The sequence below is a fragment of the Abramis brama genome (genome assembly GCF_963993115.1).
Source record: "Abramis brama genome assembly, chromosome: 3".
Lineage (NCBI taxonomy): Eukaryota > Metazoa > Chordata > Actinopteri > Cypriniformes > Leuciscidae > Abramis > Abramis brama.
The window spans coordinates 4203678-4231658 of record NC_139965.1 but is presented as its reverse complement, the minus strand read 5'-3'; the positions used below and the strand labels follow the sequence as shown (position 1 = coordinate 4231658).

The window sequence follows — 27981 nt, the reverse complement described above, 5'->3', positions numbered from 1 at the left end:
GTTTGTCTTAAAGCATATTAAAAACACCACATAGACATATAAACAACATTAAAAACCACAGGGGTCTTAACACTTCACAACAATGATTTTGTAAAACTCAAATAAAGTTGTATAGTTGCTTGGAACAGGATAATGCTAAAGTACACTTTGTTATAAAGTTTAAGAATTTACTTTTTTTAACTAAACAAAACATTTACCTACCAGAACAATGCAGAGTTCCTATGCACATACACCTAAATGACACTTGGAAATGGAAATTATTTCAAAACCACTTGAATTTTCCAAACTTCATCAATAATGTTCTCTTTTCAGTTTCAGAGATTTTGGGCGACAAATTCTATACCCAGCCACTGATGCAAGTTAAGACAGGTGAACTCACTCCCCTGCTGATTTTACACACACTTTCTGTCTTTGTCTTGGTCTGTGTAACGCAGTTCGTTGTTATGGGAAGAAGGAGGCAGGAACCGGCGAACATTTAAAGACTTTAATGACATAAACAACAAAACAAAAGTAAAAGACAGCAGCCCCTCACGGACGACTGCTGTCACATAACAAAATATAAAAAACCACAACATAAGTCCAGGCCTGTCCTCTCTCGCTCTTCACTGTCGTCCGCTCCTCCGTGAGAGATACGAGACCGGTGCGTTGCGCAGGTGTCGCTCATCAGAGTAATCACACCACCGGCCTCGTGCCGCTCTCTCACGGCCCTCGGCCTCGTCCTGCTCGCCACAGTCTGGGTATTTAAATAAATGTTGCAAAAGGCTCAGGGTGGTTCTGTTGTCATATCAGCCTGTATTCATCTTTTACTCTAAATTTCTGAGCATTTTTAACTCTAGTAGATTACATTAAATTCCATTTTACCACAAAATCTATAAAATGATCTATGAAAATCTAACCATTACTAAGTACTACTAATGGTACTAATCCAGCTTAGGTGGAGAATTGGGGCATGCCAGCTGAGCTTTTAGATCTATATATATATATATATATATATATATATATATATATATATAGTATTTAGGCCTAGACATAATTCTGAACATAAAGGCCTATTACTACTTAAGAAAGACTGTCTTTTATAAGCATATGTCATGGATCTGGTTTTCTTCTTCACTCTGTGTTGTGGTTTGCTCTATTGTAACGCAAAGTTGAGATGTTGTTGCCCAGAGAGAAAAACAACATGTGGTGTTGGAGGAAAAGATGCATGAGAGACGAGAGATGGTGTACAGTATTTTCCCCAGGTTTAATAAAATGACTTAAACGTCACACTCGTCCGCATACATGGGGATTGTGTGAGGAAAAGTATACAAATAAACATTCAACTCTGGTCACAAATATAAAGGGAAATAAAAAAAAGAGTACAAAAGTCGGTAGAGCAGTTATCTCTTCTCCTCACCTGTCAAATCTATTACTGACTCTCTACGCACATGCGCAGTTCTCATTTTACCTCAAATGATCATAACACTATGTTCTACTATGTTCATGCAAACATTCCCGAGATGTGATGAACACCGACTGTATGACGGGCTCAATCTCTGGCCAAACTCCTAAACCCCCAATGAATGCACAAACACAAATGCTGGTTTATGTCATTCTGTTTAATCTTAAATGAAATAAAACGTCCTCTTAGTGGCTGTGTTTCACTGCAGGCATAACTCAGCCACAGTGCAATGCAACTGTTGTGTTGTGTCATCTTCCATCTAACTAATCATTTCTACAGTCCCCACACAAACCACACGAGGGCACCTCTACAACATGGAATTAACAACTGCTGCTGAATTCAGAAGAATTCACAATAAAACTGATTAAAATCATAACTCTGTTACACATATAAGCTACAGTATTTCCAAATTCTTCATTGTCATTGATTCATCTCTTGTGTTCTCTGCATTTGTTCATTGCTCACCAAGGAACAGTTTAGCTAGACCAGCTCTCAGATAACTCAGAGCGTCTTTGTTGGCTTCTTCAGCTTCAGCGGTTCTCCTCATTTCCTCCAGCTCTCGGACCCAGTCTTCTTTCCCAGCCTCCCTCACTCTGTGGATGAAGAAGTCCAGATGCTGAAGAGTGAAGGCCGAGTCTGGCTTTAATGCGATCTGAGACAGATGCTTGATGTTCTTGTAAGCATCGGACAGAATAATTGACTTTTGGTCCTCAATCTCCTTCAGATCTTGATCAAGATGATCTATTACAACTGAAAACCTCTTGAACTGTCTTTGAGCTTTTTCATAATCCTTTATTATGGAGTCAAATTCCAACTGCATGCTTGAGGTGACAAACAGTGATTTGTTCACCATTGTGTTAATTCTGGCTGAGCCATTAGCCCCTTTCACACAGAGATTCCAGAAAATACAAGGATAAAGTGAGCCGGGATTTGACCCGGGTTCGTTTGATTTTGGTTCATTCACACTGCGAGTGATTTTCCGGAATGAGAGAGTGCGTTCACACACGACCCGTAAAAATCCCGTAAAGACACGTGACATCGATGTGACTTGTAATGTCTCAGCAGCGTCTTAAGTTTGCTTATGAGCTGCGATTTCTCTCTCGAGAAACCAAGCTTGTCCATTTTGTTCTCTGATTCGATCATAAACTTGCGCATTACGTACCATTTCACAGCTGGCGAACGATCGTGGCATTATTACGGCTTTTGTTCACACAGCACGCGTTCCGAGACTGAACACGGCAATGTTACTAGGTCCCCAACCCGGCATCGATCCCGGCATCAATCCCGGGTCGTGTTTGCGTTCACACAGAAGGCACTCTGGCAATTTGCCGGCAATTTCCCGGGTTCAAAGCGCTGTGTGAAAGGGGCTATTATATATTTTATGTCCATCAAATTCCTGTTATCGCTTTTGCTTTTTATATTGATTATCGGCCTGTCTCTTTGTAAAAACTCTTGTTAAATAAAGCAAAAATAAATACAAAAATATTTTAAAGACATTGCAACTGCTTTTTGTCATTGGGTTTGTATTTCAGCCAAGCTATTTCATGTCCAAGTCAGCAGACCTCCTTATCTTCAGGTTAGTGACAAATAATTAGTGAAAGGATGCAAAAAGCACACATTAAATGTACAAATTGATTGTCTGTGACGTCATAGGCGGAGCGCCCTGAAGTACAAGAGGGTGCCCGTGGTACACATCATCAGTTTTTTTTGTCTCAATGAGCCGTTTGTTTGTTAGCGCGTTGAAGGTTGGATTATGGAAATCCCAAGCAAGTGCCTCCATGCCCCAGGTTTTTACACCTGAGGAGACACACAATTTGTGTGTTCTTTGCTTAGGAAAGGAGCAAGCAAGCAAGCAAGTGAGGATAGTGTATGTATTAAGTCTTCTCATCCTGCCAGCCCTGCACACGGGGAACTGTTAACCCTCTGAGGTCTGAGCTGTTTTCTGGGCCCTGGAGGTGTTCTGACATGCTCTGACATTTCTGGTTATTTCTGTTACTTGTGACATTTTCATGGCTAAAGTCTAATTACACTGTATTCAGCACAAACTCTGCTACGATAATATATCAGCAGCATGTATGTAAAAGTTTGTAGTTTTGAGATAATGACATTTATGCAGGGTTTGTGAAAATACAAAAACAAATTCTCACTGAAATAAGGCCATGAAACCCATACTGATTATTTCTTCACAAGACTTTTGAAAATTATATCACGTAGCCTAGAATATTTGCTCTAAAACTATGTGAAAATCACCCTGACTGCTCATTCAGATAAGACAATATATTGATTTAAAAATGTTACGACGTGTTTTGTGTGAAAAAGCTTTATGCGGAGGTCATTAATATGTATTGTTTTCACACCTGAGAAAGACAAAGACCCTCCCCTAACGGCCCTATTAGGAGCTATCAGGCCCTGTCATTCTGAGCAACCTTGCACAATACTGTAAATGAGGAGATTTAAAAAAGAATGGCTTTTAAATTGTTTGGATTTGTTTGGATTTATTTACAACACAACATAGTCCAAAGATACACACAACAAATGCCAAAAAAGCACTTATTGAAAACAATGATCCAAAGACAGAGACCTTTGTGCCATTCCTAAAAACATTGTACATACCTTTCATTTCCAAGGTGTTTGATTTTCACTTTACCATGTTCATGTTCACTTAAGTCCTCAGTGGCATCTGGGCCCTGAAAAAAAAAAGTGAACATACTGATATCAAGAGAAAGGCCTGCACGATTTTGGGAATAAATTTTAGATTTTTCTGGTTAAAATTGCTTTTTAAAATTCACAGAATACACACACACACACACACACACACACACACACACACACACACACACAAATGTTTCCAACAATATATAATATAATGAACACCAGGTTTGTTGTGCCTTGTAGGCATAAGCTATGCGCAGTGCTGGATAAAATAACAATAACCTGTAGCAGTATAAATCTTCCAAAAGATTTCAGTAACAACTAAGCTAGAGAAAAATATATTGATTATCATGTTACTTCAAATGTTTCCATTCGTTATGATGATATGAAATGAGATAATAGTAAAAACATGAAGCCGTTTGCTTTTCAAACACGATCGCGCTGCAAAATATGATACATTCAAACGCGATTGCGCTGCAAAATATGATACATTCAAACGCGATCGCGCTGCAAAATATGATGCATTCAAACGCGATCGCGCTGCAAAATATGATGCATTCAAACGCGATCGCGCTCAAATATAAAACATTATGGTTACCATATACATATCTACGTTTGAGCAGATATCCACAAACACAGTAACAGTAAACACGGGTCTAAATATTATAATATTCACCATATATCTAGCAACAGTTCAACTGCAATGTGAAATTTATGCAACAATAGCAAACTAATATGTAAGAATTTCTTACCTTATATCTTTCTTGTCTTCAAATCGCGTTCTTCTTCTTCTGATGTAAATCCAATGTAAGCTCAGGCGCGTCTAAAAGCAGAGACTTGTAAAGTGTTTTGGTGTTTTGTTTTTGAGGTAGGCCTAATGAGCGCGATTGCGTTCCATGTGGAGATTTGCATGTGAATCTCTTTTGCGCGAGTGGGCGTGGTAAATAAAAAAAATAATTAGGAAGCGTTTGAGAAGCTGGACATCTTGTTGGTTTTATACAAATTACTTAAACAGAGAATATTTGTTTTCAGTTTGAATCCGATCATTTAAAAGTACACACTTAAATGTTTATAAAGGTATTTGGCTCATAAATGTGTGACAAGTATTCGCTGAGTTTTGTTTCAGTTTATAGACGTGCTCAAGAAAAAAAAGTTCACCGCGACGGAGAGGCAGAACGCACACCCTGTTTATTTTCTTTATTTTACAAAAGCACAATGTTTTGATTTGATTGTAAGTGGACACATACAAAAGTAGAAATATCACAGATTCTTTTATTATATTTCTTTTTTCTGTATGACCATAAATGACGGAGTAATTTAAGTTTATAGTGCTACAATGTGGAGAAAATCCAGCAAAACGCGCCTGCGCGTTTGTCGACCTAAGAGGGTTAAAAGTCATGGCCCTCACCACAGCCAGATTGGATCTATTTGGGGGGCGTGAAAGATGGGAAGTCGTTCATGGTAAGCTGTACAGCGCTTACTTTTAGGCTATGTTTGTCCCTCCCCCATGAATCTTCCATTCCTTCCCGACCTTCACACTAGAGAAGTGAAGTCGTGGAAGAAGCCATATTCAGCCTGAATTCATCCATTTTATCATTTGAACAATGCAAATGTGGAAGGATTAGCTCCCAAGGTGAGTCATCTTCGTTGAAGGCTCGTGTCCGGCCATTTAGGTCGCTTCAGACCACTTTGCGGTTGAATGGCAGGGCATATGCGGTAGCAGGTTAGGCCAGGGGGCTTTGCACACTATGATGTGTGTTACAGACCTACCAGGCCAATCTACATAAAAGCATGGATCAGTGCGGTTGAGGCCATTGCTGAACTGCGCTGCACCACCAACTTTGCTCGCTGGGCTACCAAACAAACAGTCGCCTATCGATAGTTCGATGGTGGCCACAGAAAGGCATCTGTGATTGAACTTCGTGGACATCGGGGAGAAAGAAAATAAATTGCTCCTCGATGTTCCAGTTTCACCCTCAGAACTTTTTGGCACATTTGTCGAGGCAGTGGTTAGAAAATACATTCCTTACTGATCCAGATCCCCACCTAAAGCCTCTGGGGGTTCTAGCCCACCACAGTCCGAGGAACGGAGGCAGGGCAAGAAGGAGAGTATGGCCACTCACGCTCCTCCTTCGCAGAGGAGTCGAGTACAGAGGAGATGTGATGTGAGGAAGAAAAGACATGATCTTAGGGAAATGATTAATAAAAAGTGTTTTGGTAAAGACCTGAATACTGGTGAGAAATAACATCTCTCCCCTTCCCTCTTTCTTCTTGACTTTAACTCTCATATTGTGTTAGTTTAGAGCTTTATATGTATATATCGTCTGTTCGCCATCCCCTCTCCAGCAAAAAGATCTGGGTGGCACTATTAATGTTAATGTAAGAGAATGTAAGAGAAACACAAGTCTTAGGGTGCTTTCACACTTGGTTCAATTGCCTGTTCCGAACCCGAGTTCGATTGCTCCCCCCTTCACATGAACCGTACCCCAGAGACCACCTTTTTAAGAGGACTCAAGTACGGTTCGCGGGTGCGCACCCGAGTTCGGAAAACAGCGTTCACATCATCCAAACGAACCGAACTCTGACATTATTCAAACCCGGGTGCTCATCAAAAGTGCTAGTGTGAAAGCGCCCTTAGATGAAATAAACTGAAGATAAAAGAAGACATTAGATCTCACAAGATCTCAGCAGAGGATGATTAAACAACTCCACAAACAGCATTACCAGCTTCATTTATAAAAAAACCTTTATTTCTGTCATGTGTAGGGATGGGAATTGAAAACCAGTTCCACTCGAGAACCGGTTCTAAGTTTTATGAACCATCGATATTGTATGTCCTCGACGCTAACGATTCCTCTTATCCTCTTAATTTTTTTTAGCGGCCGCCAAATCGATTTTTTGTCCCGCCTAAGTCTTATTTGATCGGTGAGTAATGTAGTAGATGAACTGCTTCTCTTGTGACAGGGCGCATGTTTAACTGAAAGAACGAGCAGAGAGAGAGAGAGAGAGGTAAAAGGTTGGTAAAAGGTCGGCACCCCAACACTGCACGTTTTCTTTGTCTCCCTAATCAAACACACCTGATTCAACTCATCAGCTCATTATCACATGGGTTAATGAGCTGATGAGTTGAATCAGGTGTGTTTGATTAGGGAGACAAAGAAAATGTGCAGTGTTGGGGTGCCGGCAGGACAGGTTTGGGAACCACTGGTCTAGACGGTGGCAGCCTCCTCAGATCTTTCTATCGACACCGTTACCTCGCCCCAGTAAAGCAGAAGGAACTGGAAAACTTCTCTGTATCACACCTCTTCCATGTACGTGGAGTCGTTTAAACAGCATAGCTCAGCGGCCCCGGGGTGGGAGAAAGTGTTCAGCTGTAATTTAGAGTGGAAGGCAGAACCACAAATCCACAGTCATATGAATTCACCAGAACACTGCAAAAACTCACTCGTGCTCACTTCCACAATCAGACTGCAAAACTGAACAGACTCACGGTGCACCCAAGGCTGCATACGAGTATATTTAACACTGGTATTCACTGGCATCAAAGAATCAGAAAAGACGTTGGGGTTAATTTCCAGCTTCCAGACACATGACTCAGCCACCACATTAGACACTGCAAATCTTTATCTTCTCTTTAGAATTCAAAGGTGGTACTTAACTGCCCAAGGTTGTCTCAGTAATAGTCGGAAGGAAGAGGAGTCGTAACTCAGCCAAACTCACAGCGTGTCCTCTATAATCCTCGTTACTCATCCAAAGAATATGTATAGCTCTCCGCCCGCTTGCACTAATAGAAGTCTCCACACTCTCTGCACTGCTGTCTGTATTCCTCTGAGTCCACGACGACGAACGAAACTGTGTAAACTGTCTGTACACTTACAAAGTTCTCCATGCTTCGTTTTGCATGTAAGGACCCTCATTATGCTACTGTGTTAGTGTGAGGCTATTTTGAGCCTTGTTAGTGGTATTAACTAGCGATTTACTTTTACTTACACTGTGCCCCATATACTAGTGTCATAAGCTAATCTGTTTTTAGAGATAAAACTCTTTACATTCGATTATCATGAAAACGCATCCCAGAGAATGATAAAAAATATCTCAGGGTCCTAACAACTCATTTTACATATATGTATATGTGTGTTTGTATCAAGTGTGCTTGTGTGTGGGTGTGTCTCTCTCTCTCTCTCTCTCTCTGTGTGTAGAATAAAGTTCAACATAAGCTACTATCAATGAAGTGGAGTCTACGTTTTTTAATCAGTTTTAATTTGATAAACATGACACAATATACCAACACAACTACATGAAAGAATGTTTACTGTTATACAAAACTAATTTGTGAGCTTTAGAGGAACTTAAGGTGTTCGAAATAAACACGAAACACACGTCATCGTTGTCATGCAAGGCAAGGCAAGTTTATTTATATAGCACATTTCATACACAATGGCAATTCAAAGTGCTTTACATAGAAGAAATTAAAATAATAAAAAGAAATAAGAATAATTAAAACGGTTTAGAAAAATAAAATACAGTACAGTACAAACAGTCGAACGAACATCGGCACAGTGCTCAATCAGTAAATGCATAGCTAAACAGAAGTGTTTTGAGTCTGGATTTGAATGTAACTACTGTAGGAGCACATCTGATCTCCTCTGGAAGCTGGTTCCAGCTGCGGCTGGCATAATAGCTAAAAGCGGACTCGCCATGCTTAGAGTGAACCCTTGGTATTTCTAGCTGATATGATCCTAATGATCTGAGTGATCTGTTGGGTTTATATTCAGTGAGCATATCTGCAATTTTGGAGCTTAGGTGTTGCCGACTTTATACTTTATTATATACCAGTTTATATACCATTTATATAGCCAGTGTAAAGACCTGAGGACTGGTGTGATATGTTCATATTTTCTGGTTCTGCTCAGCGTTCTGTATGAGCTGCAACTGTCTTATGGTCTTTTTGGGAAGGCCAGTGAGGAGTCCATTACAATAATCCACCCTGCTGGTGATGAAAGCATGCACAAGTTTCTCTAAGTCTTGTCTGGAAACAAAGCATCTAATTCTTGCAATATTTTTCAGATGATAGTATGCTGATTTAGTTATTGCTTTGACATGACTACTGAAACTAAGGTCTGACTCTAGTGTCACACCAAGATTCCTGACTTGATGTTTAGTTGTTTGACCCCTAGAGTGAAGGTATGCGTTCACCTTGAGAACTTCATCTTTGTTTCCAAACGCAATGACTTCAGTTTTGTCTTTGTTTAACTGAAGAAAGTTTTGACACATCCAACTGTTGACTTCGTCAATGCATTGGCACAGGGAATCAATGGGGCTGTAATCGTTAGGCGATAGGGCTAAGTAGAGCTGTGTGTCGTCTGCATAGCTGTGGAAAGCAATTTGGTTCTATGCGGTGAATCCGGCCAATCGTGGAACAGCTGTGTCGTCATCAGCCCACGTGCAGCCGCTCTTGAGAAGCTGTGCTGGATGAGTTCTCCGGCTACTCTCGGATCGCTCTCGCGGTGCTGTGATGGCACACGTCACAGTCACGTGGCGTCGGCGCTGTATCAAGTCGGACAAAATTTCTAACCGGCATGCACTGCTTCAAGTCAGCCGCCGATCGGTCTGCACAGAGCTGCATGAAGTCGAACAAGCCTAATGGTTGCCTTTGAGCCTTGTTGACTTTGTGCTTTATGCCTTTGTGCTTTGCGTTCGTACCATTTGATGCCTCTAAAGAGAAAAGATTAAAGAGAAACTGAGTGTCACTGATTATGTTGTTGACACCCCAAATCGTAAGAAAAAGTCACGCGTCTGTCATATCAATATGCTGAAGGCTTATGTGACGCGCTCTAACTCTGAGACTAAGATCCATGTTGTCACTGTCGCTCCAGTAAATGTATCACCCTCTGAATATTCACCAGAAACTGATGGTTTGAAGATGAACAGTGCCGCGTTCTCAACCGCATGGTTGCCCAATTCAGAAACTCTGTTGAACTTTGCAACAAAATTGTCGCACTTGTCCATATCTGCCCAGACTGGCATCCTAAATTTGGTAAAGAGGTATCCGACTTTGTTCAGTGACTCGCCAACAACTACACACGTGCTAAAACACGACATTGATGTAGGTTTACATGCACCCGTTAAACAAAGTGCTTATCGAGTAAATCCACTTAAGAAAGAACTGATGAAGCAAGAAACTCAGTATTTACTTAAACACAACTTGGCAGCCCCTAGAAGTATTTCTACAATACCGGGTCATGCCTTTTGGCCTTCAAAATGCTGGAGCCACCTTTCAGCGGTTAATGTCTATTGTGTTATCCAACATTGTGAAATTTTTTAGATGATGTTGTGTGTTATGCTAGCACTTGGCGAAGAACATCTTAAAATCTTACAGGAAGTGTTCAAATGGCTTAGAGATGCTAATCTTACCTTGAATCTAGCAAAATGCGAATTCGGTTGTGCTACAGTCACATATTTGGGTAAGGAGGTCGGTAGTGGTCAGATTTGCCCTTTGAACTCAAAGATTCAAGCTGTCCTTGATTTTCCGATCCCAAATAATCGAAAAGATCTCCGTCGATTTCTCGAAATTACAGGTTATCATCACTGTTTTTGTAAGAACTTCTCATCTGTAGCCAGTCCTCTTACAGAATTACTGCGTAAAGCAGTTTATTTTAAGTGGACTTCTGAGTGTCAATCCGCTTTTGAAGCGCAGAAAACTCTGCTCTGTAGTGCTCCTGTACTTGTTGCCCCCTATTTTGAAAAACCGTTCCTGATAGAAGTTGATGCTAGTGGTACTGGTGTCGGTGCGGTTTTATTGCAGACCGGTGAAGATGATTTGAATCATCCGATCATTTTTTTTTCGAAAAAGTTTCTCAAACATCAAATGAACTACAGTACTACAGAGAAAGAGGCACTTGCATTAATTCTTGCCTTGCAACACTTTGAAGTGTATATTGGATTGAGTGTACAACCTGTTACCATTTTCACTGATCATAATCCTCTTATGTTTCTCCAACAAATGTCTAATAACAATCATCGGTGTAAGAACATTAGCTCAAATGATATATAGGGAATTTTAATAATTAATCAGGGATTATATATATATATATATATATATATATATATATATATATACTGTATATATATATATATATATCATATTACAGTTACATAAAAAAAAATATTGAAGCTGAAAAATAGATCAATTGTATATATCAATAACCCATCACAATGAATTATAATTTACTCATTAATATATCAACTGTCCATTCTTCAGATCAATTATCGGAATAACTTTTAATGGAAATTAATGTAATTATCGAACAGTTGTTTGTCCAGCAAACGGCCGTAAGATTAACCTATCAATTTCTCAATGAAGTTATCACTTCTTATAATTCAAGGAAAGTCGATTTCTGGCCCTGAAAATTGAGGGTTGGAATCCCTTTGATGCGGCCGAAGTAAGCAGAGAAGAAGGTATAATGTTCTCTAGAGAGGCTCGCAGAGTTGTAACAGTGTCAGAAAGCAATCTAATCCCAGCCATGTCGGAGCCATGACGGTAATTTAGATTGTCGAGAGTCCTGATTTACATTTCTGAGTTCAGAGTGTAAAAGCAGAAGGAATGTGCATTGTGTACAAAGAGAGAGAGAGACAAGAAATCATGATTATAGTCCATTCGTTACATTGGTTAATGCGATGGTCTCTGATTTGTCAAAGCTACAATATGAAAATATGTCATAAAAAAGGTATCGAAAATGTTATTGCTGACTCATTTTCCCGTGTCAACCAGTAAAACATTATGTTTTATTTTATGGGTGGGGGTGTTAGGACCCTGAGATATTTTGTGTGTTTGTATCAAGTGTCCTTGTGTGTGGGTGTGTCTCGCTCTCTCTCTCTCTCTCTTATTAACCTGTGGAAGACTGTGATTGGACCTGCTATGCACCTGACCTGGATATAAGGGCCGCCCCTGACACACAATGGTTGCCTTTGAGCCTCGTTGACTTTGTGCTTTGCGTTCGTACCATTTGATTGTGCTTCTCTTCACCTTGTTCGTTTTGCCACTATTTAATTGAGTAAGAGTGTCGTGCCAGAGAGATTATTAGTGTTTAGTGAAACTGTGAGTGAGTGTTTGTTGAGTGTAATCCTACTTCTGGGTTTCTCCTATATCTGATTGACTACGCCTTGGATTCTGATTCTAACTTGTTAACCTGATACTTTTTAAATAAGTGTGTAAATATTCTTGTATATTTACCACATTAAGGGATGTAGGGGGTTTGATGCCAATTTATTTGTATTTATTTTTCCACTTTGTTTATGGATAAGGGAGTTAGGTAAGTTAAACTGTATTTTCATTTTTCTTTCTTTTGTCTAAGGTCATTTAGGTTTCTAAAAGAAGATTGTTTTTTTTTCCGTTATTTTGGCCTTCTCTGCCCCTGACGCTAACCCTTCATGGTAAATAAAATTCATTATTCGTCATCTCTCTGGTAGTGTGACTCTCATCCTTTTCCTGTTGTGGCTGACCCATAGTGGTCGTAACAGAGTGTAATGAGATACTATAATAATATTTGCTATATTTACCTCTATGCTGCGTGTAAGAGTGCATATCAAACAGGTTTAGGTTTATTTTGCTATAATGATTATGGATTTAGAGAAGATAACTTGTGTCAAGTGTAATGTGTCCAGTGTCATTTGGATATGCGTAGATGTTTGCACTACAAGACATATTGCTGTTTTTGATACTTGTTTAAGAAAACTGACACTAGTACACTGCAAAAAAATATATCATCAATAATTTAGGACCTCATATATTTTGACATTAACTCATCAAAATAATTTGAGCAGTTATTGTTTTCTGGAAACTTATTACTTAAACGTCACTACATTTAAAAGACTAATGTCTTTTCACTTCAGTACATTTCTATCAAGGTCCTAGGTGAAAGTTGTTTCTTTGAAGCAGTTATGAAAGTCAGTGGATGTTTTTTTTGTTTTTTTAAGCAGACAGCCTAGCCTGTTAGTACGCACTCTTGTCTTGATCTCTAAGAAGAGTTCATCTTCAAATGAAGCAGCAAGCATATAGTCATTGTCCGCCTGACTGAAAATCAATTTGCCCACATCGGTGCCTGTTGATCTGACAGGAGACTTGTTTTGTTCACCTGACAACCATACTTTCTGTCAAGCCTCTGCCAGACCATATCCAGGCCCACAGCTGGATTATTTACATGAACAGCTCGGATACGTTCGGATGCTGTAGTGACTCCCCACCAATCCACTTGATTATGAGATCTAACTCTTCACTAGGTTTGAGATTCAACCCCTCTACACTCTTAGAACAAATGTGTAGAAAAATGACACAAATTATGTGTAGCACTCTAGATTACACATGTTGTGTTAATATTAGATAAAAATGTGTTGTAAGAATTCAGATGTTTTACACGTAGTAATGTGTAGTTTTAAAATTAACACAACCTGTGTATTTGTTCACAACATCCAACACAACATGTGTAGAATGATCTTTACAGATTAGATTTACACACTCTTGTGTCAATTTTTTTATTTTTTATGTGTGTCAGCTATTGCCCATTTTTAAATTATACACAACCCTGGTAAAATGAACACCCGCCAAGTGCGCCAACCCTCCAAATGCGGGTAAAAAAAATATGTAAAAATCAACAGAGGCGGATAACGCTGTAGAATCACCAGCCAATTTGGCGAATTACTTAATACTCTTTGCGGGGTAAATTCAAGCCAAATCTGCGCAGACTGTTGCTATGTCCGAGCTACACCATGCATGTTCTCACACACGCAGTGAACAATACATCGCGGAGCAGAGAGCACGCTGACAGACAGGACAGACCAGCTTACTTTTAATATGAAACAAAGTCTCATTTGGTCATTTCAAACATTTAAACTTTCAGATTTTGTCATTTTTTAATGTAAACAATAAATACAGTTCTGAGGCTCTTTAATGTGTCGGGCAGATCGCTGTAGAGTATCAGTTTAAGCTGCTCGTTAACCGATCATCTCTTCCTTCTAGTTAATTTGTTCGTTGTATGTTCTAGTAGAATGTTGTTAACCGCGTAAAGACGTGTACCAGGGGCGGCTGGCCAAAGAAGAAGCACCCCCAGAAAGGAGGGTCTCTGGAGCAGTTTAGCCAATTGCTGATTTTAGATATAAATGTTTGACATAAACTATAGCCAATCAGCGAGCTCAAATCTAGTCAGCTATGGGCGCTTCGCTCAGCGCCCCAAGCTGCGCGCAAAATGGCGGAAGGCGGATTATGATTGGTCGGATCACCTGTCATTCAAACTCCTTGCCTGTGAGTGAAAAAGCCCAGCAACTTTTTTTTATCGGCTGCCATTTTAAAATTCACAAAACGACTGCGTATCTGCGATGAGAGACGGAGGAGACAAGTCGTTTGGTGATTGCTAATAAGATTCTTAAGGTAAGTTGTACTTGAAGTCATTTTTACTTTTATTTATGAGCGAAAACTTGATTTTCTGCTGCTGATAATGTGTACTAGGTTTAGTTTGGTTTCTAAGCGAACTTTTGAGGGCACAGTCAGATATTTGCAAAACTTCGCGGGCAAAAATGTTAATTGGCAATAACTGTCCATAGTCAATAGCGTAACACAAAGCACACATGATAAAAAATGTTAGAATAAGTGGTTTTCTGAATAAACTATTAAAATGCCTGGATTTTGCAGACAAAGTTAAACCAAGAAATATTAGGCTGTTAATTTTCTCCCTTATTTTCTCAATATTAGCTTTAGACGTCGCTAATGAAAAGTGAAATTGTGCCAGTAATGACAAAATAAAACGGTGTAATTGTGGTTTACGTGGTATTGGTTATGTTGTAAAATCGACGTTAACGGCTATGTGGAAATATTTTGGCGCCATTTTAGCTGCAGGCTGGTAACTTAGCCTAAATGTTAACGTTAACTCAAATTTAATGCAAAATAATTCTGAAAAATTATAATGGCGCGAAAATTCAAATGATTGCTTAATTGTGCTGGGGCTCACGGCCTCTCAACTGTCAGAACAGTTCCATGTAGCCTACACCTGGCCCAAAATGTAGCTCATGTGGCCTAGATATTGTGTTAGAAAGGTAAAAAATAGATCTTAGAAAAGGTAGTTCAGATTTGTAAGGATATCAGCTAATTCTATGTGTAAATTTTTTGTAAAAATCAATATATATATATTTTATGCTGTATTATGTCTAATATTTTTTTTATTACACAGCAAATGGACCCATCTGAAGATGACCCTGGGCCAGTGACTCCTGGGTCTTTAGGCACTGGACAACGGACCAAAGCTGTACTTGTTTGTATCTATAAAGACAATACAGAAACATGTAAAAAGATTTTTCACATCTGTGATGCTTCAGAACTTTTGGAAAACTGTTACTCAGAATTTCCCCATCCTGTTCAGTTAGAACGGTTTCTGAAATTTAACAAAGACTTCAATGACTACATTGATTGTGACATCACCACAAATGTGCAAGAATATGACAAATTTCAAGTTCAGGTTGCCACTGTGGTCACCCTACAAGTCATCCCCATTCAGCCTCCCCAGTTTGAAAACATTCAGGTAAGCACTGCAGTAAAACTCTCACTAAATAATTGATTTCTACTAAATCAAAAACTCTGAACAACTTTTGATCTGTTTATTTGATTAGACGGAAGACTCTCCACCGTTACAGTCCTTACTGACCAAGAAGGCATCTGATATAATGGCTGAATATCATCGCACAGGCATGCTATCTACAAGGGGAAGAAAAAAGATTATCGCTATCAGCGTCTGTGATCTTGTTGCAAAAAGTGGATTGTAAGTTTGTTTTAAGGACATATTCGAATCATTACTATGTAAAGTGACATGTAGCATAAAGGTGGGGGGATATTTATTAGGGTTGTAACGATATTCAAACCGAACCAAAAAAAAACGCGATACGTATCATGATACTCTCATGGCGTGAGGATGCCCCTCCCCCTGCTACCCCGGCCCAGCCCTGCCTAACCACCATTAACACCATATAATAGCAAGATCCGTGTTTTGTTACTTTCGATAATAAGCAAGGTGTAATCTTTCAAATTTGATCACAAAATTCAAACAGTAAATGCTGTTTTGTTGCTCTTTAGGGCTGTTTACACCTGACCACTTAATGCGTTTTCTTAGATGCATTTACACTTGTCCAGTTTCATCTAGAATGTGGCCCAGACCACCTCTTGATGTGGTTTGAGCGATCGGATTCAAGTCCGTCTCGAATGCGTTTCGGAGGGCATTTACACTTGGTCATTTCAGGATATGATAGCTATCACAGAAAACGCATGAAGTTGCCAGGTGTAAACAGCCCCTTTGATGTGGCGTGACAGATCACTGTAGCTCCTCAAAAAAAAGTGGCAGCGCGAAGTGTGAGTAAACACGATTCTCCTCCTCAGTTATAGAATAAACATGAATGGACACCTGAAGGTATGTTAAAAGATACAGTATACTTACTGAAAGACATAACTTGCGTAGTCAATCGATCAGTTTTTCAGCAGCGGAAAAACGTCAATAAACAGCTTAGTTTGTCACATACAGATGGTAACCAACCAGAATGCCTATTACCGCCACGCCAGCCACCGCTGCAAATCTACCACGGCAAGAATAAACCAGTCGCATTTCGCGACATTCGCGAAATGACTGCCAGGTGGCGCAAAGGGATATTGTGCAAAACAGCAGCAATTGCTGCATTTTTTCAACTGCCGTAAGTGGGGTTAATGTCAATTAACATTAAGGATGAAATACTACAACTATGGTAAACAGAATAGAACATTTTATAAGGCCAGAAAAATAGAATAACAAGTTAAAAATAGAGACGATTATAACCTGTAGGCTATTTCATATTGTAGGCCTAGACGTCGGTGAGCGACACGCCTATTCCCCGGTCAGCAGCACGATTAAAAACACACACAAAAACAAATTTGATACCAAAAATAACAAACAAAATTAAATTATGTGCAATGAAGCTGATTATTTGTACTATTCTATTGAAGAACGAGACGAATGAAGAGCGCTCCTCGCTCGTGTGAGTGAACACACATTGGAACGTTTGGGCATTTCTCAACCAGTAAAGTCATAGCCGAGTGGTAGAACGTACGTTACGATCATTTAGATGACACGGGTTCAAATCCCGAACCAACTTGGACTACTGACATTTTTATATTAGCCTATTAATGCATTTTATAGCCTATTATTGATGCAGAGAGATTTGTCTAGTTCTAAAACATTAAACGCTACACATTATTTAACTGCATGTTATTAAATTGTAACTTTTAATAGTAATTTTTTCTTGCATGTGTATCATGTTTTTGTCTCAAACAGTTACCCCTGTACAGCTGACAAGTTGAATTTAGCCAAATCTTTAATTGCAGTGTTCCCCTCTCTAAGTCTCAGCATTGCTGAAGAGAATGAAGGATATGTAAGTATTAACATTTAATCTAGCATAATTTAGCTCATATTAGTTCTGCTGAAATGTGTATTTTATTGGCCAAAGTGTGTTGTTCACAAACTTTCAATAAAATGTGTTTGTAGGAGCATCTGTATGACCCTGTGTCCCATAAAGGATTCATTGAAATGAAGCTTCGAAATATGAGGCGGCATCTTGAAGAGGGACAGCGACGCTACCAGAGAAGACGTAAAGCTCCCTGCAGTGTGGCAGCGGGAGCCTCAGTAACATCATCTATCGATGAAGACATAAATGAATGGTTGACACTCATCAAGAGAATGAAGCCATCATCTGAAAACATCGCCTCCATCAGAACCGCAATGGAAAAGACATACAATCATCGTAGGAACTGGATCAGTATGCAGTCACCAACAGTTGATGACATTTGCCAACAGTACCCCCGTTTCATTGACATGCCATCCCTGGTAGGACTTTTATTTGAATTGTATCAACTCTGTGGCATTGTTTTTAGATAAATGAAATATAGATGTATAGATTGGATATTTTTTAGGGTATGTGTGTGGGCTGAGCAAATTATAGTACGGTCGGTGGATGTAAAAAAAAATGGACACAGTTTTATTCCTTTTTATAGAGAGCCTAAGTCCCTCCCCTCCGCTTCCGGCTCATGGGACCTTATTTCAGAAAAAATATGTATGGTAGTCAATGGCGAGAGACAACTTATGTTTTTATTCCATCTGAACTGTGCCCTGAATTACACGTATGATGTTTGTCAATTTAAAAGATAATTATGAAAGTCAAGAAAGTCGCAGTTTGTCATAAAACAGAAGAGTAACTAGGCCACGATAACAAATTTTGCTGGACGATAAATTGTCCAAGAAATTATTGCGATAAACGATAATATTGTCGTTTTGAGACCATTTTCATCTAATATAATGATAATGGCATAATAATAATGCAGGTACTACACCTTTTCAAAGATCAATAAACTTTTATTTCTAAAGAATATTTAACACGGAAAACATTTTAAATATCCACAATAAATGAACAAAACAACCAAAAACAATATAATATATGGTCAACATGTTTAATAAACTGCTTCCCCTTTAAGAACGAATGCAGATCTAATAGGCTACTTATTACACACTACACTACACATGTGCGCCTTTTGGGTTTGTAGTCTTTGTAATTACGTATTTTCACAGTCTTACCATACCTCAACAGTTTTACATCAAACTGACTTTCTTGACTTTAAAATGTATCTTTTAAATTGACAAACTTCATGTGTAATTCAGGGCACAATTCAAGTCTCTCGCCATTGACTACCATACAATATTTTCCGAAATTAGGGCCCGTGGTGGTCCACTGGAAGGGGAGAGATTTTAATTACTTTTAACCATTATGTGGTTTTCTGGAAATAACTTGGATTCTGCTATTCTATTAGCTAGATGCAGAGTTTAAAAAGATGTCTGATGGAAAGGGTGAGATGCTAATCAGAAAATGGGAATCATCAGTTATTCCAAAACTGAAACGGATTGCAGCTTTGGAGAAAGAGAGTGTAAACTTTCTGTTGGATCAGCTTTCAGACTGTAATGATGGTAAGTACTAAATACATGTAAATGCATAAATATGAAGTATGTCATCTATCAGCTTTGACTAACTTTTACAGCCATTTCAACTTGAGCTGGCAGTTGTTTCCTAAAAGCATTGTTAAAATAGTCACCAACGGTCTCTATTAGGGGTGGGTGATCTGGTGGTTTTTCTATCGTGATCGATCTTAAAGGCGTCCACGATCTTCTTTTTGAGAAAATCGTAGAGATTGCGATCTTTTATGTCCTTGTAATAGCAGGACTTTTATTTTGACGTCGCTGAGAACGCCTGAGAAAGGCAGCATTTGAGCATACATTGCACACATTCTCCATGTTCATTAGTTCACAGTCTCTGTTTAACAGTCAAATAATTTAATACATTATTGGGTAGAACTGTTAAACAGTATGCAAAAAAGTATTAGTTTGCTTTTATATTATTAGTAACAGCAAGGCAAACACTATTAATACTTTCTCATTACCGTCAACATTCAAATGTGCATTTATATAATTTAAACAAATCTTGGAATATCTAATAAACATTTAATTTCAAAAACCTTGCAGATTAAATCGAATCCAGCTGTCAAATATTCTGAAGTGTGCATTTGTAGACTGCATTAACGTGTTACTGTCCGTGACGGTCATTCCGTGTTAATTAGTTCAATTAGCTCAAGTTGTTGTTTAGACAAAATAATCAATTCACCTTCAATCTAAGATTAATCACTTTTTCAGTGTTATTATAATGCATTAATTGGTTAGTTACAGACATAATTTTAACTAACTGACACTACAACCATCTTATTCTCTTTCTCATTAAATAGATCAGAAGTGCTACATCATGCTGCAGGTCCTGACACACTTACTTCCACCAACTCCAGGAAGAGGTGGAGAGTCAAGCCGGTGCAGTGTCAGATCTGCGATTTCATATTTGCTGGACTTTGTACCGGTAATTTTTATTTAGTTATTTATTATAATCTTGGATCACTGATAATAATTATATTATCTATTAACATACCGGTAATTATCTTTAACATGTGCATTGTCAAAAAAAGTAATATTTTTTTCCCTCTTGTCTTCATCTACCTCCATCTCTTTCACAATGCTACACAAAATCTCTCTACCTCTTCATCTATATTTCAATATAGTGTGGAACCAGGATCTCCAGTATATGTGACAGTGGTGACATCGCCACCAGGAGCCAGCAGCCACAACTAGTCTGCATTGGAAACCTGACCAGTGAGGCCCGCCAGTTTGTCATTGTTGCCAAAAACGACAAAGTTGTAATTCCACTGGAAGAGGAGAGTCTAACCTGTGCCTTGGATAAGCTGTTTAAGTTCTTCTGGGTCTACAACCTTTCATATCCTCCCCAGCTCACTTCAGTTTTTACCTTTCTGGAATATGTATATAACTTGCCAATTTCTAAGACTGTAAGAAGATCCAAAGTTTTGGAGCTTATTGGCAAGCTTCAGGCTTTGGACTAAATCAGCTTGTCATGTACTGTTGTCCAATATGTAAAAAGCCAGTTAGCTCTGAGATCAGGGGACTAATCTGGCATCTTCGCAACGTACATTCCCTATCTGATGGACAGGACTACACCATATTTTGCAGCCAAAATGGCTGTCAGCGTTCATATCATAACATCAACTCTTATTCTAAGCATCTTGCACGGGAGCATTCATCAGAGGATAGCTTACTATGCATGGCTACCCAGCTTTCAAAAAGTGATGGGTCAGACAACATTTTAGACAAAAATATAAGCAACAACACTCATTTGACAACTGACATGACATCAGCTGGTGAGGAAAATGCCAGTATGTGTTATTCAAAGTCTGATGATGCAGTGTCAGTTACCAGTCATGCAGCTACATTTGCTGCAAAGATGTACTCTTGCTCTAATATAACACTGAGTGATGTACAAAGAAGTGTAACTTGCACTAAAGAACTTTTGGATAGGACTATTGACAGCCTTCAAGCATCTACCAGTGCTTTGTTTAAAAGCTTGGCTGTTCCAGATGACAAAAAGAGGTTTTGTTCATTAATGAAAGAGTTTGAAGCTGCTAAAGAGTGCCTTGACAATATAGATAACCCATATAAAATGACAAAATTTTTTGAAACAGAGTATTCTCTTGTTAAGCCAACAGAGATCTTTTTAGGTCATAGAGCTGACACCATTAAAAAAAATGGTATTGCACAACAAACACTTGCAGCGGATACATTTCAGTATATTTCCATCCTTGAAACCCTAAAATTTATCTTTGATAATAAGAGATTTCAGACCCTCTATTTGCAGTCTCACAGAAGTACAGATGGTAAGATGTATGACTATTGTGATGGTGATCATTTTGCAAACCACAAACTGTACAAAACACACCCTAATGGTCTACAAATTCAAATTTACTTTGATGATCTGGAGACTGTAAATCCTCTTGGGTCGAAAACAAAAATCCATAAAATGGGGGCGGTGTATTTTTCATTGAGAAACTGAATATAACTCAAGCTTGGCCAACATTCATCTTTGTCTTCTTTTCAATTCTATTGATAGAGAGAAATATGGCTTCGTAAAAATCTTTGAGCCTCTTTTAGATGACATAAAAGTCCTAGAGATGCAAGGTATTGACATTCTGATAAGAGGAGAAACGCACACAGTATATGGAACAGTCTGCCTTTTCACTGCTGACAATCTGGCTTGTCATGCGCTGTGTGGATATGCAGAAAGTTTTTCTGCAAATAAGTTCTGCCATATTTGCCTTGTTGATAAACCAACTTCACAAACTACGTTTAATGAAGATGATATTGAAAAGAGGAACAGACACAATTACCTGCAGCATGTTGTGCTGAATGATGTTAGTATTTCAGGAATCAAAGGAGACTCGTGCTTGAATACCTTGGAATTCTTTCATGTAACCGAAAATGTAGGTGTTTATATAATGCATGATGTGCTCGAAGGTGTTGCACCTTTAGAAGTGAGACTTTTACTTCAGCACTACATTTATGAAGAAAAACTGTTGTGCCTGGAACAGTTAAATGAAAGAACTGCCAGCTATGATTATGGGTATTCAAACACAAAAAACAAACCAAGTGTCATCCTTAACTTGAAATCTGAGACAGCAATCAAACAAACAGCATCACAATGGTGTCTCATTCAAAACTTACCTTTTCTTTTGGGGGACATTGTCAATCCTGAGAGTCTGCACTGGCAGTTATTCATTTTGTTACGAGAAATTTGCAGCATTATATTTGCTCCTGTTGTAACCAGAGGTCTTGCGGTATTCTTGAAACAGCTCATCATAGATCATCATAAATTGTTCAAAGAACTTTATCCTGCTCGAAATCTCATCCCAAAACACCACTTTATGATACATTATCCTAGTATGTTAATTAAATTTGGACCTTTGTCAAAACTGTGGTGTATGAGATTTGAAGCAAAGCATAATCCTCTCAAACGGCAGGCACATGCTGTATAATATTATGCAAAACTCTATATTTCCAAAACTCTGGCTTACAAAAACCAGGTACAGCAAATGCATTGTTGGAAATTTGGGGACCCGTTAGTTCATACAATGTGTGTGCCAAATGCATATCCTGTTGTTGTTTGTTCTTTGGAATATGGTAACCAAATAAGAGAAGAACTGAGCTCCTTGTCAGATGTGTCAACAGACACAGTTCATGTGTCAAACTCTGTTAGTTTCTGTGGATACACGTACAGAACTGGGAGCATTCTGATGTCAGCCAGTTCTGAAGACGAACCAATATTTGGTGAAGTTGTCCACTTGTTCCCAGAGGTGGACCAAAACATGTTATTAGCTTTTTTAAGGACTGTTAAGGTCAAATATTTTGATGATCACTTTTACTCATTCGTTGTGGAAAAGATGGAGGAGTACAGGCTTGTACAAATTCCTACTGATCTGGCAGATTCCAGACCCCTTGATATTCAGACAAGTTTTTTAGATGATCAGATCTACATCAATCCCAGATACAAAGTATTGACATGATTTATTTTGTATCTGCCATTCTGCCTAATGAATTTGTGAAACTGTCCTGCTGAACATATTTTTTTACTTCTTGAAACAGTATCATTACATTCTGCCGTCCGAGTTCTATGAATGTAATTGATAATTTTCATGACAATAAATGTTTTGAACTCATTAATGGTTGTCATTGGTCATTGTTTTAAGTAACTGATATTAGGCCAAAAATACTATTTTTCTATAGGCTTTTAGGTGCGTTTTCCTGCACATTCTGTGTAACCATGGACAACACATACTGTGTTAAAATGACACATGTTTACACATCTTTGTGTTAACCTTTCCTGACACATTACTGTGTTAAAATAATTTACACAGTGAATGAGTTAAAATTAACACAAAACTAGTAGTCCTGGAGCTCACCCACGGATGTGTCAAAATTTAACACAGGTCGTGTCATTTTTAACACATTCTTTCTAAGAGTGTACTGCATTGTTAAAGCTGGATTTCCATGACAGATAACTGGCAGGCTGATCATCAAACACTTTAAGTCCCATAGTAATAAAATCTCTACGTGTTAAATAAGCAGCCAGTTCTGAAACATCTGTGGAATTAACTTTTGCTGTGCTTGGAGGCTGACTGACAAAGTCTGCATGGTGCTGTGAGTAATGGTTGGGGCTATACACACCTGCAGGTTGAGGATAATTCTCGTGTACAGGAGCAAAGTGATTTCGGACATATTCTCCTGTACGTTCGATGGACTGGTGGATTAATGAAGCATGACCTTCTCCCTTTTCAGATTCACCCCATTCTGATTTAACAAATGCCTCAAACACTTCAGCTTCTGCTGAGGCAGCCTCAGCCTCACACTCTTCCTTCAGAGCATTTAACGTAGCTTCAATGCGTGCTTTCTCAACTTGCATCTCGATCTCTCGTTTTGCGGAAGCTGCTCTTTTACGTGCTCCTGCTTTGGCATGGGCTTGTGCAGCCGCTATGCTGCTTGTAGACTTGCTTGATCTTCGTGAAGAGGATGATGAAGATGATGCAGCACATTCTGACCTAACCTCTAGGTCTTCTGGATCGACACTCATAGAATTGGCATTCGACATTTTTGTTGAGAGAACACGATGTATCTCCAGTTCACATTAAATCCTGAAGTATGGTGTCTTTTTACTTTACTGTCCTTACTATGTGTACTGATTAGGGCTGGGGGAATTAACGTGTTAATCTTTGCGATTAATTTGAGATGTTTAACGCGTAAAAAAAAAAAACAAACAAAAAAAAAACGCAATTAATGCAGCACTTTTTTTTATTGCCTCGTTTTAATGATTTCCTGTTGCGGCTGCTATTGAAAAGGACGAAAATATGCCGTCCCGCCCTCCGTGTTTGGCGATCAGGCTTCATTCTCGCGCAGGTTTCATGAGCGGATCTTTTCCACTCCGTGTGCGCCGCGCTGTGTGTGTGTGTGTGTCGGCGCGCTGCTGTGCTCTCTGCTCAATGTTCCGCTCTGTCATTAACGGCCCAAACGCTCCAATCATGTACCGATCACGCACTGGAAAAGCAAAGTCCGCTCAAATAAGGTGAAATTTCTCTATAGTAGACTTATAATAGCATTACTATAGTCATGCTGGGCAACAATGGTAAAATTACCTGCTTCTGATCACATGCTCTGGTAATAATAGCTTTGTAGGACTATTTTATTTTTATAATTATTCAAATTAAAAAAATTATAAAAAAATCTGTTAAATTGATTATGTTGATTGATTATTGAAAAAGAATAATATATTGATATATTGATGTTTAATATTTTAATATAGGGCTATTTTCTGTTCCTTTTCCCCCTGTGTTGTTTATTTAATTGGGTGATTCTAAGTTTAAATATTGATGATTATAATCTTGGGGGAAATGCAATTAATTACAGCAAATTGTGCAATTAGTTATTTTTTTTTAATCGATTCTCAGCCCTAGTACTGATACGTAGCTATGCAGCAAGCTTAACACTCATCCAAAGACAGACACTACCCAAGACAGAGTTGACTTGAATTGCATTTAATGGAAGCGGTGTAAAACTGCAAAAAACAACAATAGAAATACATTAACTTTACAAGACACTTTGAGCATAAACATCTTCTAAAACATCCCTTCCAAACATAGATAGCATAGCATAGCATACACAATAGCATAGACAACATTCATAGTTAAATTTGTACACACATCTAACATCTTCAAATACAACACTACGTTATATGACAAAACACCAAAGAACTTTCATAACATTGATTTTAGAATACACTTACAGACAATGCCTTTTCAATAGTGAAACATGAATGGAGATGTAATTCATTTGTGTGCTCTCTCAAATGTCTGATAACAAAATGGCTGAACAGCACATGCTTAAATATAGACACATTGCCTCTAGGGGTCGCTGAATTGCAAACTGCAGCAGGGAACAGCATAATGTTGCTTGTGTAAAAAAAGATTAATATAACTTAATTTTTTTATTTTTTTATAATTGAGCCAAAACCAAAATGTGTTAGGTTGTGCCCCGCGCTCCCCTATACCTTAATTTATGACATTTTTTTAGAAACCAATAGTTATGAGTACTCTGAAATTATTTCAGTTGAGGTCACTAAAAGAAGATATACATTGTAGTCAATAAATTAAGTGATTAAAGTGATTAATTAAGTGATGATTGAGCATTAGTGAAGAAAACCTGCTGCTAACAAGCAGAATCATTAAAGGAAAGAGAAATAACGCAAGAGAAACACAAACTACAACTGACTTCATCCACAGCTTTAGATGAAATCAACTGAAGAGAAAAGAAGATGTTAAATCTCTCAAGATCTCAGCAGAGGAGGATTAAACAACTCCACTAACAGCATTACCAGCTTCACTTATTACTAACCAGACTGTCTTTATTTCTGTCACACGTCTACAGAAGTTATTGAGAATTAACAGAGATTTAGTTGTTGATTTATTGTTTCATTAAAGTTACCATGATGGAGAGTGTTTGCTTTAGTTGGGCTATTGACCCTTGAAATTATAATGTAAGTTTTTCTCTGGCTGCTGTAACTGTGTGTTTATAAAACACACTTGTTGTGTCAAAAGCCAAAAGAAAATATAATCAGATGTTGATGATTGTGTTTTGATGATAAAACACACAATTTAGTCATTTGATTCACTGAATTTACTAGAGCCTAATCTCTGTTTAAACAGTAGTTTTGTATTATTAATTATAGTATAAATGTGATACTGTAAGATCTATTGTTGTGACAATCAGATTTTAAAAACTATATTTTTATTATACTGACTCATACAGAGATCAAGAATCAGCATATTAATCTTAACGATGGTGACATTAAAAGTTTCATGTCGCAGTGCATGCTGGGTACCAGCACGCAGCCGCGGCGCTACCCATTTTCTACTATGGTTTTGTATGTTTCTTCATTCGGATCTATTTGCAATCCTTTCCATTCTAAACAAACAACGCAGTTTACATGCTTCGTCCTTGTTCCATTATTCATTAAGATAGTAATTATTAAATGCACGCATAATTATCAGTGAACTTGATAAATTTTGCAGATATGTTTTACTATGCATGCACAAACAAATGCCTTTCAACTTATGTGTGCAAAATTCTGAATAAAATGAATGTGCAGCAATTTGTACAAATAGAGAGTCTGTAGGCCTACTATATGTGTTGTAGCCATTAAATAAGCTCATTTAGTTTCATATTTGTTAAAATATTATAATGTTATTTTTTCATCTATATTGATTATGAAAAGTGAACCGCACGAGTAAGATAGGATGCGCAATATATCGAGAGGAGCGGGTCAATACATGATTTTGACCACTTAATTAAGTTTTGTTTTGTAGAAAACCTTTTTTAAGTGAATTTCGTTTTGTATAAATTGTATCTTATTTTTTTAAAAAATGTATCAACCAATTGCCTGGATTTAATAAATAAGAAGCAAGACAATATAATCATGGAGGCACCCGCGCGGTCACTTGCATTGCTCGTGAACAGGAGCACATCTCATCCAAACTTAACGAAACTCAGCATATGCCTCACAGACATGAAATATATCTTAAGAAAGCTTGAAATGTCTTTTTAACAATTTAAAATGAAAAGAAATAGGCTACTCTATGATTATGTAATCCATGATGTGCATTTCTCTCTATAGGCGCGTTCACTACGGAGATGGCGATCGTCAACTTCATCTTTACAGCTGTTGTTGCTGTTAAAGGGATACTCCACTTTTTTTGGAAATAGGCTCATTTTACAACTCCCCCAGAGTTAAAGAGTTGAGTTTTACCGTTTTCGAATCCATTCAGCCAAGTTTCTGATATTTAGAAGAATATCAGTAACCAGACAGTTTCTGGTCCAATTGACTTCCATAGTAGGAAATATACGGGTACTCACCCAGTCTCCCAGCATGCATTGTAACACTAATACTTTTATCACCATTGCTAAGATTTATATGTTGATTCTTGATGTCTGTGTGAGTCTAAGTGATGCCATAGATGATAACTTTTTGTGCAATGTTATTTTTAATCTTTCACTTTATCTGTTTGCCACAAAACTGCTGGCTCTTATGTTGTAAAATCACAGTTTTTCTATAATGAATACAACTAATAAAAAGCTATTAGTTTGACATTACTTTTCAGCTGTTATTTTGTCTATGGAGCAAATTACATGAATATTGTGTGTATGTGTGAAAAACAACGTGATTACAGAGGCATAAAACTAGTTAGCGCCAACTACGGGGCGATTTCTTTCAAAAGTCTTACAGAACTCTAGAGCCATGAGTCGAATATGCTCACTGAGTTTCGTTGATCAGCCTCCTTGAACCTTGTGTGATAGCTACTCAAATTTCATTGGTGGTCATGTTTTTTGAGATACGCCAATGTCCAC

General features: G+C 38.2%; 1 protein-coding gene across 1 annotated transcript in view; it reads right to left on the bottom strand.

The window, feature by feature from the left end:
- LOC311079855 (uncharacterized protein) overlaps positions 1-27981 on the bottom strand; it is a gene marked incomplete at both ends in the record, with an annotated part of 42754 nt that overhangs the window by 3000 nt on the left and 11773 nt on the right. Inside the window, one exon of the mRNA XM_084109582.1 lies at positions 1907-2033. Within this exon, the coding sequence (XP_083965708.1) occupies positions 1907-2033 (127 nt within the window). The remainder of the gene's footprint in view (positions 1-1906; positions 2034-27981) is intronic.